The 17,170-nt window shown below is 46.0% G+C and overlaps 2 protein-coding genes across 7 annotated transcripts; one reads left to right on the top strand and one right to left on the bottom strand.

Moving 5' to 3' along the window:
- Positions 1-52: 52 nt before the first annotated feature.
- LOC105286983 (testis-expressed protein 10) lies at positions 53-16,953 on the top strand. 5 transcript variants are annotated; one of them, XM_026974552.1, is made up of 6 exons: positions 53-144; positions 1,545-1,780; positions 1,882-3,046; positions 3,118-3,349; positions 16,552-16,706; positions 16,775-16,951. In XM_026974552.1, exons 2-6 carry the CDS (start codon positions 1,577-1,579, stop codon positions 16,876-16,878), a joined length of 1,860 nt encoding a protein of 619 aa, XP_026830353.1. In that variant the 5' UTR covers positions 53-144; positions 1,545-1,576; the 3' UTR covers positions 16,879-16,951. The 5 variants fall into 5 exon arrangements, with proteins under 5 accessions (XP_026830353.1, XP_026830351.1, XP_026830355.1 ...); XM_026974550.1 differs by having other exon boundaries at positions 1,517-1,780; XM_026974554.1 differs by lacking the exon at positions 53-144 and adding an exon at positions 306-332 and having other exon boundaries at positions 16,775-16,953.
- On the bottom strand, positions 9,131-11,216 carry LOC113563210 (mitochondrial tRNA-specific 2-thiouridylase 1-like). Of its 2 annotated transcripts, XM_026974557.1 has the most exons (4): positions 11,025-11,216; positions 9,723-9,839; positions 9,478-9,643; positions 9,131-9,399 (listed from the first exon to the last, which is right to left on the bottom strand). In XM_026974557.1, exons 2-4 carry the CDS (start codon positions 9,796-9,798, stop codon positions 9,150-9,152), a joined length of 492 nt encoding a protein of 163 aa, XP_026830358.1. In that variant the 5' UTR covers positions 9,799-9,839; positions 11,025-11,216; the 3' UTR covers positions 9,131-9,149. The 2 variants fall into 2 exon arrangements, with proteins under 2 accessions (XP_026830358.1, XP_026830357.1); XM_026974556.1 differs by lacking the exon at positions 11,025-11,216 and having other exon boundaries at positions 9,723-10,223.
- Positions 16,954-17,170: the final 217 nt, after the last annotated feature.

Genomic DNA, 17,170 nt, shown 5'->3' with positions numbered 1-17,170 from the left:
GGAATCCGGAGCGGGCCGGTTATCTTTTTGCGCATGCGCGGGCCGTGACTGTGGCAGTCGTTTAAATATTTTTAGGTTAGTTGCACATGGTTGCAGCAAGCACAGTGCGGCTTTGGTGTATTTTGCAGTTTCACCCCTTGTGAAGTGTGTTTATTGTATATTTCATAAATATTGGGTTGGCCAAAAAGTAATTGCGTTTTTTTTTATATAAATAAAAGGCGAATTTTTCATGGAAACAAAAACTTATTAAACAATTCCAACAACGATTTGATATCCTCATCGGCAGTCAAGGTTTTACCACTCAAGGCGTATTGCAAAGAACGAAACGAATGGTAATCTGATGGTGCCAGGTCTGGCGAATATGGTGGATGTGGTAACACATCCCATCCAAGCTGCAACAATTTTTCACGAGTGACCAAACTTGTACGTGGTCTAGCGTTATCATGGCGAAACGCAACACCTTTGCGATTCGCCAATTCTCGACGTTTCTGTTTGATGGCATCGTTTAATTTATCCAGTTGACGACAGTATACGTCTGAATTAATGGTTTGATTCCTTGCAAGCAGCTCAAAATACACAATACCTTTAAAGTCCCGCCAGACCGACAGCATAATCTTTCTTTGGTGAATATCTGCTTTTCAAGTGCTTTCAGCAGGTTCATCACGATCTTTTTCGGTTGACGTTGTTGTAGACGATCCATTTTTCGTCGCCTGTTATCATACGTTTCAAAAATGCATCATTTTCCTCACGTTTCGAAAGAGAATCGCAGATGACAATACGCTCAGTGAGATGAATTTCTTTGAGCTCATGTGGTACCCAAATATCGAGCTTACTAATGTATCCGAGTCGTTTTAAATGGTTTTCAACACTCGATTTCGATATGTTGAGATTCTCAGCAATCTCTCGGGTCGTTAAACGCCGATTGGAATCGATCGGTGCCTTTATTTTGTCATCATCAATTTCGATTGGCCTTCCTGAGCGTGGTGCATCTTTCACATTAAAATCTGCAGATCGAAATTTAGTAAACCAATTTTGACACTGCCGCAGTTTTAAAGCATCTTCGCCATATACATCACGTAACTTTGTATGAGCTTGCACAGCGTTTTTCCCTTTTCGGAAGTAATAAAACGAAATATGAGGAAAATGTTCTTTTTGATTTTCCATTTTGAAATCGACGGCAAACAAACAATTGTTAACGAAATCGTGTACTTTCTTTTTCTAAAACAAGCTTGAACTGTGAGTTGTTAACCTACATAATGAATTTGCGGTTTAGAATGAAGTTAGTTACATTTCAAGATATGTATGTCTATCTATTGGAAAAAAACGCAATTACTTTTTGGCCAACCCAATATATAATCTTGATAAAAAATATATATAGTGTAAAATAAAAATATATTGGAGTGTCAAGTGACATGTGGCAATCCAGCTTTGCACATACACACATGTGTTGAGCATTGTAAATTAATAATAACTTTAATTTGAGTAAAACCATATATGAATAAAAATAATATTGCAGTGTGTGTGCACGTAAAACAATTTTGTAGAGTGAGATAAGCGTGTTGCGCTTCTTGAGATCATGGGTAAGGGTCACAGGCATATGAAGCACCTGAAAGCGGAGAAGGCGAAAGTAAAGTTAAAAGCCAAGAAATCCGCCAATAAGCTACCCAAGGGCTTAAACGTCACGGACACGTCGTTCAAGGTAAAGAAGATTTTGATACGCGAACAGCTGCAGCAACGAGATGAGACAGAAGTTCTCAGCATTCGTAAACTTAATATTAAGGTATGTTGGATGAGATATTTGTGTAACTCCTAAGAACTGAGCATACTATCTGCTACACAAAGCTTGATGTGCAATGACATTGACTCGTCATCTGATTTCAGGATTTGTTGGCGCGTTTGCAGCATCACAATTCTACAGTAAGGGAAGAAGCATTGAAACAGTTGAAAGAGATCCTGTTACGATACCCCCCAAGGGACCTGCATGCGCACTTGAATCCTTTGTTGCGCGGAGTCGCAGCGTTGTCCCTCGACAAAGAGAAGGACGTGCGGAGGGATTCCCTGAACGCCTTGAGTTTAATTCTTCGTCCCATTTCGAAGGAGCGGCTGACCCCCTACTGTGATATCTTGATCTCTTACTTGAGCTGCGCCATGACGCACATCAATCCGAACGTAAAGGAGGATTCCCTGCTTCTTCTGGATGTGCTCGCGCAGAATTGTGGAAGTGCGCTGGCGAAGAACAGTCATAAGATATTGCCCAATTTTCTGGGCATGATATGCAGATTGCACAGTGACATCAAACCCGGCAGGCAACTGACGACGACCCTAAACTCGAAAAATACCAGCGCAAAGTGGAGGATCAAGGTCCTGGAGCGTCTGGCTAATATTTTCACCTCCCTCGTGTACCACGAGAAGCATCGTAGAAGCACGGGCTCGAACGCGCTCCAGAAGACGGGAGCGGTGAAGGGGTACGCGAGATACGTTCCCGTTTATGGCAGTAGGTCGACCCAAGTGGGCGAGGTCGACTTCGACAAGGATCCAAGCTCCATGGCGAGTTGCGCGGAAGGAATTCTGCCCATGGGAGAATTCGCCAAACACGTGGACCTACTGATGCCGCTGATCTCTGATATCTGGCTCGAAGTGTGCCCGGACGGGAGGACGGAGAGCAATACGGAGACGACGATCTCTAGCGAGGCGGCCACGCTGTTAACAAGCATCGTTGAAATCGTACTGTCGATTACCGAGTACGTCGATATGCTGGAACACGATCACGACGCCGAGCGTACGAGGCACTGGTTCAGGGACGCGTTCTGCAACGCGTACATGAAGAATTTCCTGTCGAGATTCCCGTACGGTAAAATGAGGCAGCTTAATAATCCCAGGAGACGCCAAGAAGACTTTTCCCAGGCGCAACTCACGGAGAAATGTTTGCAGCAGAACCTGGCTCTTTGTCGCATTCATGTGTGGTTTGTGTCTGTAGTGAAGCGCAACAAACAGTTCTCCAAGACTGCCAGAGACCACTGCGAATCCATCCTGCGGTATTTAGATGGTAAACTAATTAATTCCGTACGTGGCCGTCATTGCTTTTTCTGTATAACAGTAGTAACATATCTTTTGCAGACGTCATCGTGAATTGGCACGACTCGTCCGCGTTGCCGCAGTTGACCGAGCTCCTGAGGGCTTTATTTCTGAAGGCGGGTCCAGTTTTAAACGCGAACGGCGTTGATTTGAGTAATACTCTGAGGCTGATTCTAAAGGCTTCTTCCCGCCTATCTAAAAAAGAAGCGCAGTCGCGCCTGTCTTTGATTCTCGGCGATATCATGTTGGAGTATAACTTGAACGAGTTACATAGGTAATTGTTTTAAATATTAGGAGTGTGATTTAGTTTTGAGGGTTTCGCAACAGATGGCTGTAGTGTCAGTTTGTTCCAATAGCTGTTTCCCATAACTGTTGTTTCTTACAGTGTTGACATTATCCATCACATTTAGTAGCATTATAGCAATAACAGTCGTGTTTATATCATCGTAAAAATGCAACTTCCGAAACAGCATTTTCGACATGCGTTGCTTTTGTTTTTTAATCAAAAGAAAACTGCGGCTGACGGTTATAGAATTCTTGTCGAAACTTATGGTGATTCTGCCCCATCAATTAAGACGTGTGAAGGACAAAGAACGCTCGGGACAACCAAGAAAGCTTAAAAATGCAGATTTGCAAGCATTATTGGACGACAATCCAACACGATCCACTTCAGAACTTGCCAGAGCATTAAATGTTGATCGTACAACAGTTGCCAAACATTTGCATGAAATGGGAAAAATTCAGAAGGAAGGGAAATGGGTTCGACATCAATTATCGGAAAGTGCCATTTGAACATTTGCATTTCGTTGATCGCCAGGCAAAAAAAAGAGTTTTTTGTCTCGGATTGTTACTGGGGATGAAAAGTGGATCTATTTTGATAATCCGAAACGCAGAAAATCATGGGTGGATCATCAACATCCACTCCGAGACGCAATATTCACGGTTCAAAAGTAATGCTCTGTATTTGGTGGGATAGTGTACTAAATCCGCACGAGACTGCCACGGCTGATCGTTATCGACACCAATTGTACAAGTTGAAGCAAGCATTGGACCAAAAACGACCACCAATTGCGAGTAAACGACGGAAAGTGATTCTTCTTCGTGACAACGCTCGACCTGACGTTGCGTTATCAGTGAAACCAACACTATTAGAGCTCGAATGGCAAGTCTTACCGCACCCGCGTATTCTCCGGACATTGCTCCATGCGATTATTATTTGTTCCGGTCGATGCAACACGCTTTAGAGGATACACACTTTGATAATTTGGAAGAAGTGCGAAAATTCGTCGACGAATGGATCAACTGAAAAGAAGAGTCATTTTATCGTCGTGGAATCCATCTCTTGCCAGAGCATTAAATGTTGATCGTACGACAGTTACCAAACATTTACATGAAATGGGAAAAATTCAGAAAGAAGGGAAATGGGTTCGACATGAATTATCGGAAAGTGCCATTTGAACATTTGCATTTCGTTGATCGCCAGGCAAAAACAGAAGAGTCTTTTGTCTCGGATTGTTACTGGGGATGAAAAGTGGATCTATTTTGATAATCCGAAACGCAGAAAATCATGGGTGGATCATCAACATCCACTCCGAGACGCAATATTCACGGTTCAAAAGTAATGCTCTGTATTTGGTGGGATAGTGTACTAAATCCGCATGAGACTGCCACGGCTGATCGTTATCGACACCAATTGTACAAGTTGAAGCAAGCATTGGACCAAAAACGACCACCAATTGCGAGTAAACGACGGAAAGTGATTCTTCTTCGTGACAACGCTCGACCTGACGTTGCGTTATCAGTGAAACCAACACTATTAGAGCTCGAATGGCAAGTCTTACCGCACCCGCGTATTCTCCGGACATTGCTCCATGCGATTATTATTTGTTCCGGTCGATGCAACACGCTTTAGAGGATACACACTTTCATAATTTGGAAGAAGTGCGAAAATTCGTCGACGAATGGATCAACTGAAAAGAAGAGTCATTTTATCGTGGTGGAATCCATCTCTTGCCAGAGCATTAAATGTTGATCGTACGACAGTTACCAAACATTTACATGAAATGGGAAAAATTCAGAAAGAAGGGAAATGGGTTCGACATCAATTATCGGAAAGTGCCATTTGAACATTTGCATTTCGTTGATCGCCAGGCAAAAAAAGAAGAGTCTTTTGTCTCGGATTGTTACTGGGGATGAAAAGTGGATCTATTTTGATAATCCGAAACGCAGAAAATCATGGGTGGATCATCAACATCCACTCCGAGACGCAATATTCACGGTTCAAAAGTAATGCTCTGTATTTGGTGGGATAGTGTACTAAATCCGCACGAGACTGCCACGGCTGATCGTTATCGACACCAATTGTACAAGTTGAAGCAAGCATTGGACCAAAAACGACCACCAATTGCGAGTAAACGACGGAAAGTGATTCTTCTTCGTGACAACGCTCGACCTGACGTTGCGTTATCAGTGAAACAAACACTATTAGAGCTCGAATGGCAAGTCTTACCGCACCCCGCGTATTCTCCGGACATTGCTCCATGCGATTATTATTTGTTCCGGTCGATGCAACACGCTTTAGAGGATACACACTTTGATAATTTGGAAGAAGTGCGAAAATTCGTCGACGAATGGATCAACTGAAAAGAAGAGTCATTTTATCGTGGTGGAATCCATCTCTTGCCAGAGCATTAAATGTTGATCGTACGACAGTTACCAAACATTTACATGAAATGGGAAAAATTCAGAAAGAAGGGAAATGGGTTCGACATCAATTATCGGAAAGTGCCATTTGAACATTTGCATTTCGTTGATCGCCAGGCAAAAACAGAAGAGTCTTTTGTCTCGGATTGTTACTGGGGATGAAAAGTGGATCTATTTTGATAATCCGAAACGCAGAAAATCATGGGTGGATCATCAACATCCACTCCGAGACGCAATATTCACGGTTCAAAAGTAATGCTCTGTATTTGGTGGGATAGTGTACTAAATCCGCATGAGACTGCCACGGCTGATCGTTATCGACACCAATTGTACAAGTTGAAGCAAGCATTGGACCAAAAACGACCACCAATTGCGAGTAAACGACGGAAAGTGATTCTTCTTCGTGACAACGCTCGACCTGACGTTGCGTTATCAGTGAAACCAACACTATTAGAGCTCGAATGGCAAGTCTTACCGCACCCCGCGTATTCTCCGGACATTGCTCCATGCGATTATTATTTGTTCCGGTCGATGCAACACGCTTTAGAGGATACACACTTTCATAATTTGGAAGAAGTGCGAAAATTCGTCGACGAATGGATCAACTGAAAAGAAGAGTCATTTTATCGTCGTGGAATCCATCTCTTGCCAGAGCATTAAATGTTGATCGTACGACAGTTACCAAACATTTACATGAAATGGGAAAAATTCAGAAAGAAGGGAAATGGGTTCGACATCAATTATCGGAAAGTGCCATTTGAACATTTGCATTTCGTTGATCGCCAGGCAAAAAAAAGAGTTTTTTGTCTCGGATTGTTACTGGGGATGAAAAGTGGATCTATTTTGATAATCCGAAACGCAGAAAATCATGGGTGGATCATCAACATCCACTCCGAGACGCAATATTCACGGTTCAAAAGTAATGCTCTGTATTTGGTGGGATAGTGTACTAAATCCGCACGAGACTGCCACGGCTGATCGTTATCGACACCAATTGTACAAGTTGAAGCAAGCATTGGACCAAAAACGACCACCAATTGCGAGTAAACGACGGAAAGTGATTCTTCTTCGTGACAACGCTCGACCTGACGTTGCGTTATCAGTGAAACCAACACTATTAGAGCTCGAATGGCAAGTCTTACCGCACCCGCGTATTCTCCGGACATTGCTCCATGCGATTATTATTTGTTCCGGTCGATGCAACACGCTTTAGAGGATACACACTTTGATAATTTGGAAGAAGTGCGAAAATTCGTCGACGAATGGATCAACTGAAAAGAAGAGTCATTTTATCGTCGTGGAATCCATCTCTTGCCAGAGCATTAAATGTTGATCGTACGACAGTTACCAAACATTTACATGAAATGGGAAAAATTCAGAAAAAGGGAAATGGGTTCGACATCAATTATCGGAAAGTGCCATTTGAACATTTGCATTTCGTTGATCGCCAGGCAAAAACAGAAGAGTCTTTTGTCTCGGATTGTTACTGGGGATGAAAAGTGGATCTATTTTGATAATCCGAAACGCAGAAAATCATGGGTGGATCATCAACATCCACTCCGAGAGGCAATATTCACGGTTCAAAAGTAATGCTCTGTATTTGGTGGGATAGTGTACTAAATCCGCATGAGACTGCCACGGCTGATCGTTATCGACACCAATTGTACAAGTTGAAGCAAGCATTGGACGAAAAACGACCACCAATTGCGAGCAAACGACGGAAAGTGATTCTTCTTCGTGACAACGCTCGACCTGACGTTGCGTTATCAGTGAAAGAAACACTATTAGAGCTCGAATGGCAAGTCTTACCGCACCCGCGTATTCTCCGGACATTGCTCCATGCGATTATTATTTGTTCCAGTCGATGCAACACGCGTTAGAGGATACACACTTTGATAATTTGGAAGAAGTGCGAAAATTCGTCGACGAATGGATCAACTGAAAAGAAGAGTCATTTTATCGTGGTGGAATCTGTCTCTTGCCAGAGCATTAAATGTTGATTGTACAACAGTTGCCAAACATTTACATGAAATGGGAAAAATTCAGAAAGAAGGGAAATGGGTTCGACATCAATTATCGGAAAGTGCCATTTGAACATTTGCATTTCGTTGATCGCCAGGCAAAAACAGAAGAGTCTTTTGTCTCGGATTGTTACTGGGGACGAAAAGTGGATCTATTTTGATAATCCGAAACGCAGAAAATCATGGGTGGATCATCAACATCCACTCCGAGACGAAATATTCACGGTTCAAAAGTAATGCTCTGTATTTGGTGGGATAGTGTACTAAATCCGCACGAGACTGCCACGGCTGATGGTTATCGACACCAATTGTACAAGTTGAAGCAAGCATTGGACCAAAAACGACCACCAATTGCGAGCAAACGACGGAAAGTGATTCTTCTTCGTGACAACGCTCGACCTGACGTTGCGTTATCAGTGAAAGAAACACTATTAGAGCTCGAATGGCAAGTCTTACCGCACCCGCGTATTCTCCGGACATTGCTCCATGCGATTATTATTTGTTCCAGTCGATGCAACACGCGTTAGAGGATACACACTTTGATAATTTGGAAGAAGTGCGAAAATTCGTCGACGAATGGATCAACTGAAAAGAAGAGTCATTTTATCGTGGTGGAATCCATCTCTTGCCAGAGCATTAAATGTTGATCGTACAACAGTTGCCAAACATTTACATGAAATGGGAAAATTCAGAAAGAAGGGAAATGGGTTCGACATCAATTATCGGAAAGTGCCATTTGAACATTTGCATTTCGTTGATCGCCAGGCAAAAAAAGAAGTCTTTTGTCTCGGATTGTTACTGGGGACGAAAAGTGGATCTATTTTGATAATCCGAAACGCAGAAAATCATGGGTGGATCATCAACATCCACTCCGAGACGAAATATTCACGGTTCAAAAGTAATGCTCTGTATTTGGTGGGATAGTGTACTAAATCCGCACGAGACTGCCACGGCTGATGGTTATCGACACCAATTGTACAAGTTGAAGCAAGCATTGGACCAAAAACGACCACCAATTGCGAGCAAACGACGGAAAGTGATTCTTCTTCGTGACAACGCTCGACCTGACGTTGCGTTATCAGTGAAAGAAACACTATTAGAGCTCGAATGGCAAGTCTTACCGCACCCGCGTATTCTCCGGACATTGCTCCATGCGATTATTATTTGTTCCAGTCGATGCAACACGCGTTAGAGGATACACACTTTGATAATTTGGAAGAAGTGCGAAAATTCGTCGACGAATGGATCAACTGAAAAGAAGAGTCATTTTATCGTCATCTCTTGCCAGAAAGATGGGAAAAAGTTATAGAAAACGAAGGAAAATATCTTGAGCAAAAAAAACCCTCAAAACTAAATCACACCCCTAATAGCATCAAGGGGTTTTAAGTGTTGCAACAATTTTGTGAAATACTTGCTGGTGTCTTCTTGATAATTTTCCAGGTAGGACCCAAAGCTCGTTCTGGCGTAATGACCCGTCGCGATTGCGTCCGCTTGAAATCTCTTGCGCGCCAAGTTGAAAAAGTTGTTAAACTTGATGTTCCTGTTGCACAAAATATCTGGATTCGGGGTGTACCCAGTCTCGTACTTTTCTATGAGATCACTGAAAAAATTTAAACGAGAAAAATTGTAGTAAGATTAAATGATTGTGCTTTACGTTCGTTGTAAGAGAATTAATTACCTGAAGACCTCGTTCCAATATTCCTTCACGAAGTCCACCTGCATCAAGGGTATCTTCAGCCTGTCGCAGACCCATCGAGCGTCCTCGTAATCTCTTTCGACGGCACACGTTCCCGTTTCATCTTTAATGTCCCAATTTTTCATAAACACTCCGGTGACATTAAACCCTTCAAAACACAACGGAGGAAATTCTCATTAAACTACAGAGTAAGAAAGCAAACCCAACTTTCTTTGTTCTTGCCTTGCCTTTGTTTTTGATCAGCTGAGCTGCCACGGCGCTGTCGACGCCGCCAGATATGCCCACAGCGACGTTTCTAATCATCTCCACGGAGCGACTCGTCTCTTATCAATGTCTTCGCAGTCCTATAAAACAGAGAACATAATCCAGGCGTGCAAACCGACGTCGAGTGCAATTCGTGAATCCGCGCGCTCGCGGTTCCGCGTCCGACGCGCGGCTCGAGGAGGAGACTGCAACCGGACAAACACGTGGATGCCGTAAGGTTCCGATCTTTCGTCGATCACGTGATGTTACTCGAGCGGTGCAATAGAGCGTTCGCGCTTCGACGATGATGAAGCGGCGCGTGCGCTTCGCCGAGGCAGCTCGGCAGCCAATCCGCGCGTGGCTCTCTCCGGTCGCTGACCAGTCGAGCTCGCCGACAGATCGGCGTGAAACGACTGCGGCGGCTGGTGTTCCGCACGATGAATTACGGAGCGCGCGATCCGCGTGGCCGCGACACGCGCTGAAAATCGCGACGCGACGCCGGGCCGTTTTGCGCATTCCCATGACCCAGATTGCGATGGGGGGTTCGCTCGTCCCTTGGAACAGCTGTTGGCCGCGGGACGTGGGGAACGCTCGGGTGCTCGGCCAGCTGCGCGCGCACCTCGGCGCCTCGGAGGGCTCAGGGCCGTGCCGCGTCGCGGAAAATCCGCGATCTCGGAGCCGAGAGTGGAGCGAGAAAGCGAGCCGGCCGCGCGGGTAATTTCCCTCGCTCGGAGCATTCGAGTTACTCGACTTCGGCCCGGGTCGCGCGAAGACGGAGGCGTCGGGTCTCGTTCGCGCGCGCGCGCGCGGAGCATTCAGATCGCGCGGCGCCGCCGACGGGAATCGATGGGGCGAAATTCCTACCCCGCGATGCTGAAATCCTGTCGCGCCGCGACTCCGGGGAGGAGCGCGTCACGTGCCGGCGGGTCCTGCACGGTCGCGCGCGCCGCCCTCGCGCGTCGTTTACCCCGAGCTTCGCCGCTCGGCGGAGCGGCGTCGTGGGAGGCGCCAGCCGGCAGCGGCACCCGAGTGGTTGGCAACAGAGACGCCGCGCCAATACGCTCCTGCGCAGCCCGCCCCCCACCACGCGCCCCGTCCCGCCGAGCGGCCGTCGGTTCCTTGTTTGCCATCACAAAATCCAATAGTTTGCCTTGTACCGCCGGGGGAGCGCGGGCACTCGCTGCTGCGGTTTCACGTACGCGTCTTCTCGCGGGGAGGAAAGAGTGCTGCGGCGACACCGCTCGACGCGGAAAAGATGCGGGTTGTCCCGCGTTTGTTTTACCCACACGACGAGGTTCCGCGGCTGCTGAACGGTCGTCTCTCCCGCGCGCGCGGAAGTGAGAACGCGGTGGATTCCTGCGGGCGACCGGCCCGCCGAGCCCCGCCGATCTCTTGGTCGTGAAAAAACCGAGAGCGAGGAGAGAGGACGCCCCGGACGCACGGAAACTGCGTGCGACGAGGAGGAGGACGGAGAGAGCGCGAACGCGCGGGCGGAAGAGAGAGAGGCGGCGGCGACGACGACGACGGCGGCGAGTGGGGGAGGGGAAGATAAAGAGGAAGAGGACGGAGAGCTTTTGTGTGCGAGGCTCGGTTAGTGCGCCTTCTCTCGGCCGCGGGGGACCGAGCTGGTGACGCGCGAGGGCGAAGCGAGGAAGTGGACGCGCGATACTCGTCGTCGTCGGCGGGCCGCTGGGAACGCGTTATGCGTTTGCGGAGAACATTGCGTAACGCAGCACCAGGGCCGGCTAGCGTGCTCGGAGACGCAGCGGCCTCGTCCCTCGGCGGCGCGACCGACTGTGGCGCAGGGTCGCTGCCCAAGGGGGGGGAGGGAGACGGCGGAGGGGGGGGACGGGACGTTAGAGCGCGAGTCGCCGTGCCGGCGCGAGTTCGCGCGTGCATACGCAGCAGGAATCCAACCCGGCCGCCGCCGCCGCCGACGCGATCGAAAGTCCGGCGACGCCAGTGCGACGAGCCTCGGCGGAGCGGTCGCGGGACGCGCGCCGACGCCACCATTGGTCCGCGCGCTCCTCGCGCACCCTCGTCGCGGCGCGCTCCGCGCCACGGAGCTACGCCGAGCGTCTTCTCAGGTGGAAATTGGTAGGTACGAGGAAAACCGAGAGAGAGAGAGAGAGACGCGCACGCGGCGGGCACATCTGCACCCGTTGCAACTCGCGGACCGCGCGCTCGCGCTCCCGGTGGAGTTTTGGTTTTCCGCGATACTTCGCGCAAACGCGGGCGCCGGAGGTTATATCGGGCTTGGGTTCGTGGCGTCCCGTGGGGCTCGCGCGTCGATAAGTCGCAAAACGTCCTCGCCGACGGTGGAAGCGTTCCGCTCCAGCGTCGCGGTGACGGCGGCCGACGGGATCGTCGCAGGCGGGTTCTTCAATCGCGCCTAACCTGACGTAGTTTTCGTGCGTTACTTTCCTTCAGTTCGCAGGCTCGGGGGCTTCTCCTCGTGGAGGTTTGTTTACTCGAAAGTACGCGCGAGCCACCGAGTCTCGGTGATCTTTTTGGTTATTGCCCGATTATGATGGAGCTTCCAAGTAAATACGTGGCATGTACGCTCTCCAGTATATGCAAAATATTTTGCAAAACTGTGCATCTTTTGGATTCGATGAAGGAATTTCCCATTGACCGTAAAGAGTGAACAATCTAAAATAGATCTAAATTTAAAAATTAGTTATCGATATAGGGGTATAAAATATCTTAGATATTACTGCGTGCCAGTAAAGTTCATCTTTCTACAGTATTTTCAAGTATAAGTATTAAGTGGTGCGTAAGTATTAACAAACGAATTACAGAAAAGGCCGTTATTAATATACCATTATTATTATTGAATGTGTGAAAGTGTGTTGGTGATTAATCCAAAAGCAACAAATTGTCGAAAATAATTCTGCTATGACACAAATATAACATATTGCGATATATTGCATCATAACTATTAATACTCTTTTTTTCAATAGAAATACTTTCGATTATTCTTCCTAAATCTTGTAGATATCTTGAGCAAAAAAAAACCCTCAAAACTAAATACACCCCTATAGATTCAAGGCGGAATTTAGTTTGTTCGCCAACAAGTTTTGTTGAAATCTTGCTGGTTCTTCTTTGATAATGTTTTCCAGGTAGGACCCAAAAGCTCGTTCTGGCGTACATGACCCGTCGCGATTGCGTCCGCTTGAAATCTCTTGCCGCAAGTTGAAAAAGTTGTTTTAAAACCTTGATGTCCTGTGCACAAAATATCTGGATTCGGGTGCCTTACCCAGTCTGCGTACTTTTTCTATGAGATCACGTGAAAAAATTAAGAGAGAAAATGTAGTAAGATTAAATGATTGTGCTTTACGTTCGTTGTAAGAGAATTAATTTACCTGAAGACCTGCCGTTCCAATATTCCTTCACGAAGCCACCTGCCATCAAGGGTATCTTCAGGGCCTGACGAGACCATCGAGCGTCCTCGTAATCGTTTCTTTCGACGGCACACGTTCCCGTTTCATCTTTAATGTCCCAATTTTTCATAAACACTCGGTGGACATTAACCCTTCAAAAACAACGGAGGAAATCTCATTAAACTACCAGAGTAAGAAAGCAACCCAACTTTTCTTTGTTCTTGCCTTGGCCTTTGTTTTTTGATCAGCTGAGCTGTCCCCGGCGCTGCTCGACGCCGCCAGGATATGCCCACAGCGGACGTTTCTAATCATCTCCACGGAGCGACTCGGTTCTCTTATCAATGTCTTCGCAGTCCTATATAAAAACAGAGAAACATAATCCAGGCGTGCAAACCGACGTTCGAGTTGCAATTCGTGAATCCGGCGCGCTCCGGCGGTTCGCGTCCGAGCGCTGCTCGAGGAGGAGACTGCACGCGGAAACAAAACACGTGGATGCCCGTAAGCGTTCCGGACTTCGTCGATCACGTGATTGTTACTCGAGCGGTTTGCAATAGAGCGTTCGCGCTTTCGAACGATTGATTGAAAGCGGCGCGCTGCGCTTCGCGAGGCAGCTTCCGGCAGCAATTCCGCGGTGGCTCTTTCTCGCGTCGCTTTGACCAGTCGAGCTCGCCGACAGATCGGCGTGAAACGACTGCGGCGGCTGGTTGTTCCCGCACGATGAATACGGAGCGCGCGATCCGCGTGGCCGCGACACGCGCTGAAATCGCGAACGCGACGCGGTGGATCATCAACATCCACTCCGAGACGCAATATTCACGGTTCAAAAGTAATGCTCTGTATTTGGTGGGATAGTGTACTAAATCCGCACGAGACTGCCACGGCTGATCGTTATCGACACCAATTGTACAAGTTGAAGCAAGCATTGGACGAAAAACGACCACCAATTGCGAGTAAACGACGGAAAGTGATTCTTCTTCGTGACAACGCTCGACCTCGCGTTGCGTTATCAGTGAAACCAACACTATTAGAGCTCGAATGGCAAGTCTTACCGCACCCGCGTATTCTCCGGACATTGCTCCATGCGATTATTATTTGTTCCGGTGGATGCAACACGCTTTAGAGGATACACACTTTCATAATTTGGAAGAAGTGCGAAAATTCGTCGACGAATGGATCAACTGAAAAGAAGAGTCATTTTATCGTCGTGGAATCCATCTCTTGCCAGAACATTAAATGTTGATCGTACGACAGTTACCAAACATTTACATGAAATGGGAAAAATTCAGAAAGAAGGGAAATGGGTTCGACATGAATTATCGGAAAGTGCCATTTGAACATTTGCATTTCGTTGATCGCCAGGCAAAAACAGAAGAGTCTTTTGTCTCGGATTGTTACTGGGGATGAAAAGTGGATCTATTTTGATAATCCGAAACGCAGAAAATCATGGGTGGATCATCAACATCCACTCCGAGACGCAATATTCACGGTTCAAAAGTAATGCTCTGTATTTGGTGGGATAGTGTACTAAATCCGCACGAGACTGCCACGGCTGATCGTTATCGACACCAATTGTACAAGTTGAAGCAAGCATTGGACCAAAAACGACCACCAATTGCGAGTAAACGACGGAAAGTGATTCTTCTTCGTGACAACGCTCGACCTCGCGTTGCGTTATCAGTGAAACCAACACTATTAGAGCTCGAATGGCAAGTCTTACCGCACCCGCGTATTCTCCGGACATTGCTCCATGCGATTATTATTTGTTCCGGTCGATGCAACACGCTTTAGAGGATACACACTTTCATAATTTGGAAGAAGTGCGAAAATTCGTCGACGAATGGATCAACTGAAAAGAAGAGTCATTTTATCGTCGTGGAATCCATCTCTTGCCAGAGCATTAAATGTTGATCGTACGACAGTTACCAAACATTTACATGAAATGGGAAAAATCCAGAAAAAAGGGAAATGGGTTCGACATCAATTATCGGAAAGTGCCATTTGAACATTTGCATTTCGTTGATCGCCAGGCAAAAACAGAAGAGTCTTTTGTCTCGGATTGTTACTGGGGATGAAAAGTGGATCTATTTTGATAATCCGAAACGCAGAAAATCATGGGTGGATCATCAACATCCACTCCGAGACGCAATATTCACGGTTCAAAAGTAATGCTCTGTATTTGGTGGGATAGTGTACTAAATCCGCATGAGACTGCCACGGCTGATCGTTATCGACACCAATTGTACAAGTTGAAGGAAGCATTGGACCAAAAACGACCACCAATTGCGAGTAAACGACGGAAAGTGATTCTTCTTCGTGACAACGCCCGACCTGACGTTGCGTTATCAGTGAAACAAACACTATTAGAGCTCGAATGGCAAGTCTTACCGCACCCGCGTATTCTCCGGACATTGCTCCATGCGATTATTATTTGTTCCGGTCGATGCAACACGCTTTAGAGGATACACACTTTGATAATTTGGAAGAAGTGCGAAAATTCGTCGACGAATGGATCAACTGAAAAGAAGAGTCATTTTATCGTCGTGGAATCCATCTCTTGCCAGAGCATTAAATGTTGATCGTACGACAGTTACCAAACATTTACATGAAATGGGAAAAATTCAGAAAAAAGGGAAATGGGTTCGACATCAATTATCGGAAAGTGCCATTTGAACATTTGCATTTCGTTGATCGCCAGGCAAAAACAGAAGAGTCTTTTGTCTCGGATTGTTACTGGGGATGAAAAGTGGATCTATTTTGATAATCCGAAACGCAGAAAATCATGGGTGGATCATCAACATCCACTCCGAGACGCAATATTCACGGTTCAAAAGTAATGCTCTGTATTTGGTGGGATAGTGTACTAAATCCGCATGAGACTGCCACGGCTGATCGTTATCGACACCAATTGTACAAGTTGAAGGAAGCATTGGACCAAAAACGACCACCAATTGCGAGTAAACGACGGAAAGTGATTCTTCTTCGTGACAACGCTCGACCTGCGTTGCGTTATCAGTGAAACCAACACTATTAGAGCTCGAATGGCAAGTCTTACCGCACCCGCGTATTCTCCGGACATTGCTCCATGCGATTATTATTTGTTCCGGTCGATGCAACACGCTTTAGAGGATACACACTTTCATAATTTGGAAGAAGTGCGAAAATTCGTCGACGAATGGATCAACTCAAAAGAAGAGTCATTTTATCGTCATCTCTTGCCAGAGAGATGGGAAAAAGTTATAGAAAAGGAAGGAAAATATTTTGATGAAGGTATTCATTCATTATCATATTTAAATACATGCGTTTTTGAGCAAAAAAACCCCTCAAAACTAAATCACACCCCTAATAGAATTACGATAGCGGATAATTTAGTTTCTTCCGCAGCAAGTTTTGTACGAGTAATGACGGTCAATTATGCTTCTCCGTTTGACAGAAAAGACACATTCAAAGTTTTTATCGCAACCTTGCCGAATTTACTTCTGGAGCCAAGTATAGATGATGACACACTTAGAATGATCAATCAGATAGTGTTACGTTTCAAAGAATGGGTGCGAAAAGATTTTGCAGCAAAACAGGAAGCTATTATCGGTAAGAAGCTCGAGTAAATCTTACATCGCTATAATCTCGCTTTAATCAATTAACATTTATTCTTTCAGAAAACGCCAAGAAGATCAACGTTGTCGGTTCGCGCGATGAAAACCAGTCCAGACTCACGATATGTAACTTATTTTATTGCATAGATTCACAGATTTATTATTAAATATCGATCGTTAAATGTAATTTCTCAAAAACAAAAATAGAGAAACGTTCGATTGAAATTTCCTTTCTCCGAGAATTTGAATTTGATTTTTGACGCCTACTGAATCACGCCAGTCTCGCGTTAGAAGCGCGACGCAATACTTTTACTGAATACTGTTTACGAGCTACACAGCGCATATATCACAATCTCGTTTTTCACTTGAATTAAGTTTCTCAACGATCTGCCAAAGGCTCTTTTCTATCCTATCTCCCTGAACGCAACTATACAGGGTGTTTCCTAAGTAAGTAGACAA

This window comes from Ooceraea biroi, chromosome 13 (genome assembly GCF_003672135.1).
Source record: "Ooceraea biroi isolate clonal line C1 chromosome 13, Obir_v5.4, whole genome shotgun sequence".
Taxonomy (NCBI): domain Eukaryota; kingdom Metazoa; phylum Arthropoda; class Insecta; order Hymenoptera; family Formicidae; genus Ooceraea; species Ooceraea biroi.
Note: the sequence above shows the minus strand (reverse complement) of the source record. Positions and strands in the feature narration are given on the sequence as shown.

Bases quoted from the DNA above. Each gene is read 5' to 3' on its own strand.
- LOC113563210 (XM_026974557.1), bottom strand. From the start codon at position 9,798: ATGATTAGAAACGTCGCTGTGGGCATATCTGGCGGCGTCGACAGCGCC. The intron at 9,644-9,722 runs GCAAGGCAAGAA...TGTGTTTTGAAG, and splicing joins TCAGCTGATCAAAAACAAAG to GGTTTAATGTCACCGGAGTG. The intron at 9,400-9,477 runs GTAATTAATTCT...AAATTTTTTCAG, and splicing joins TATTGGAACGAGGTCTTCAG to TGATCTCATAGAAAAGTACG.
- LOC105286983 (XM_026974554.1), top strand. From the start codon at position 1,577: ATGGGTAAGGGTCACAGGCATATGAAGCACCTGAAAGCGGAGAAGGCG. The intron at 1,781-1,881 runs GTATGTTGGATG...ATCTGATTTCAG, and splicing joins TTCGTAAACTTAATATTAAG to GATTTGTTGGCGCGTTTGCA. The intron at 3,047-3,117 runs GTAAACTAATTA...TATCTTTTGCAG, and splicing joins CATCCTGCGGTATTTAGATG to ACGTCATCGTGAATTGGCAC.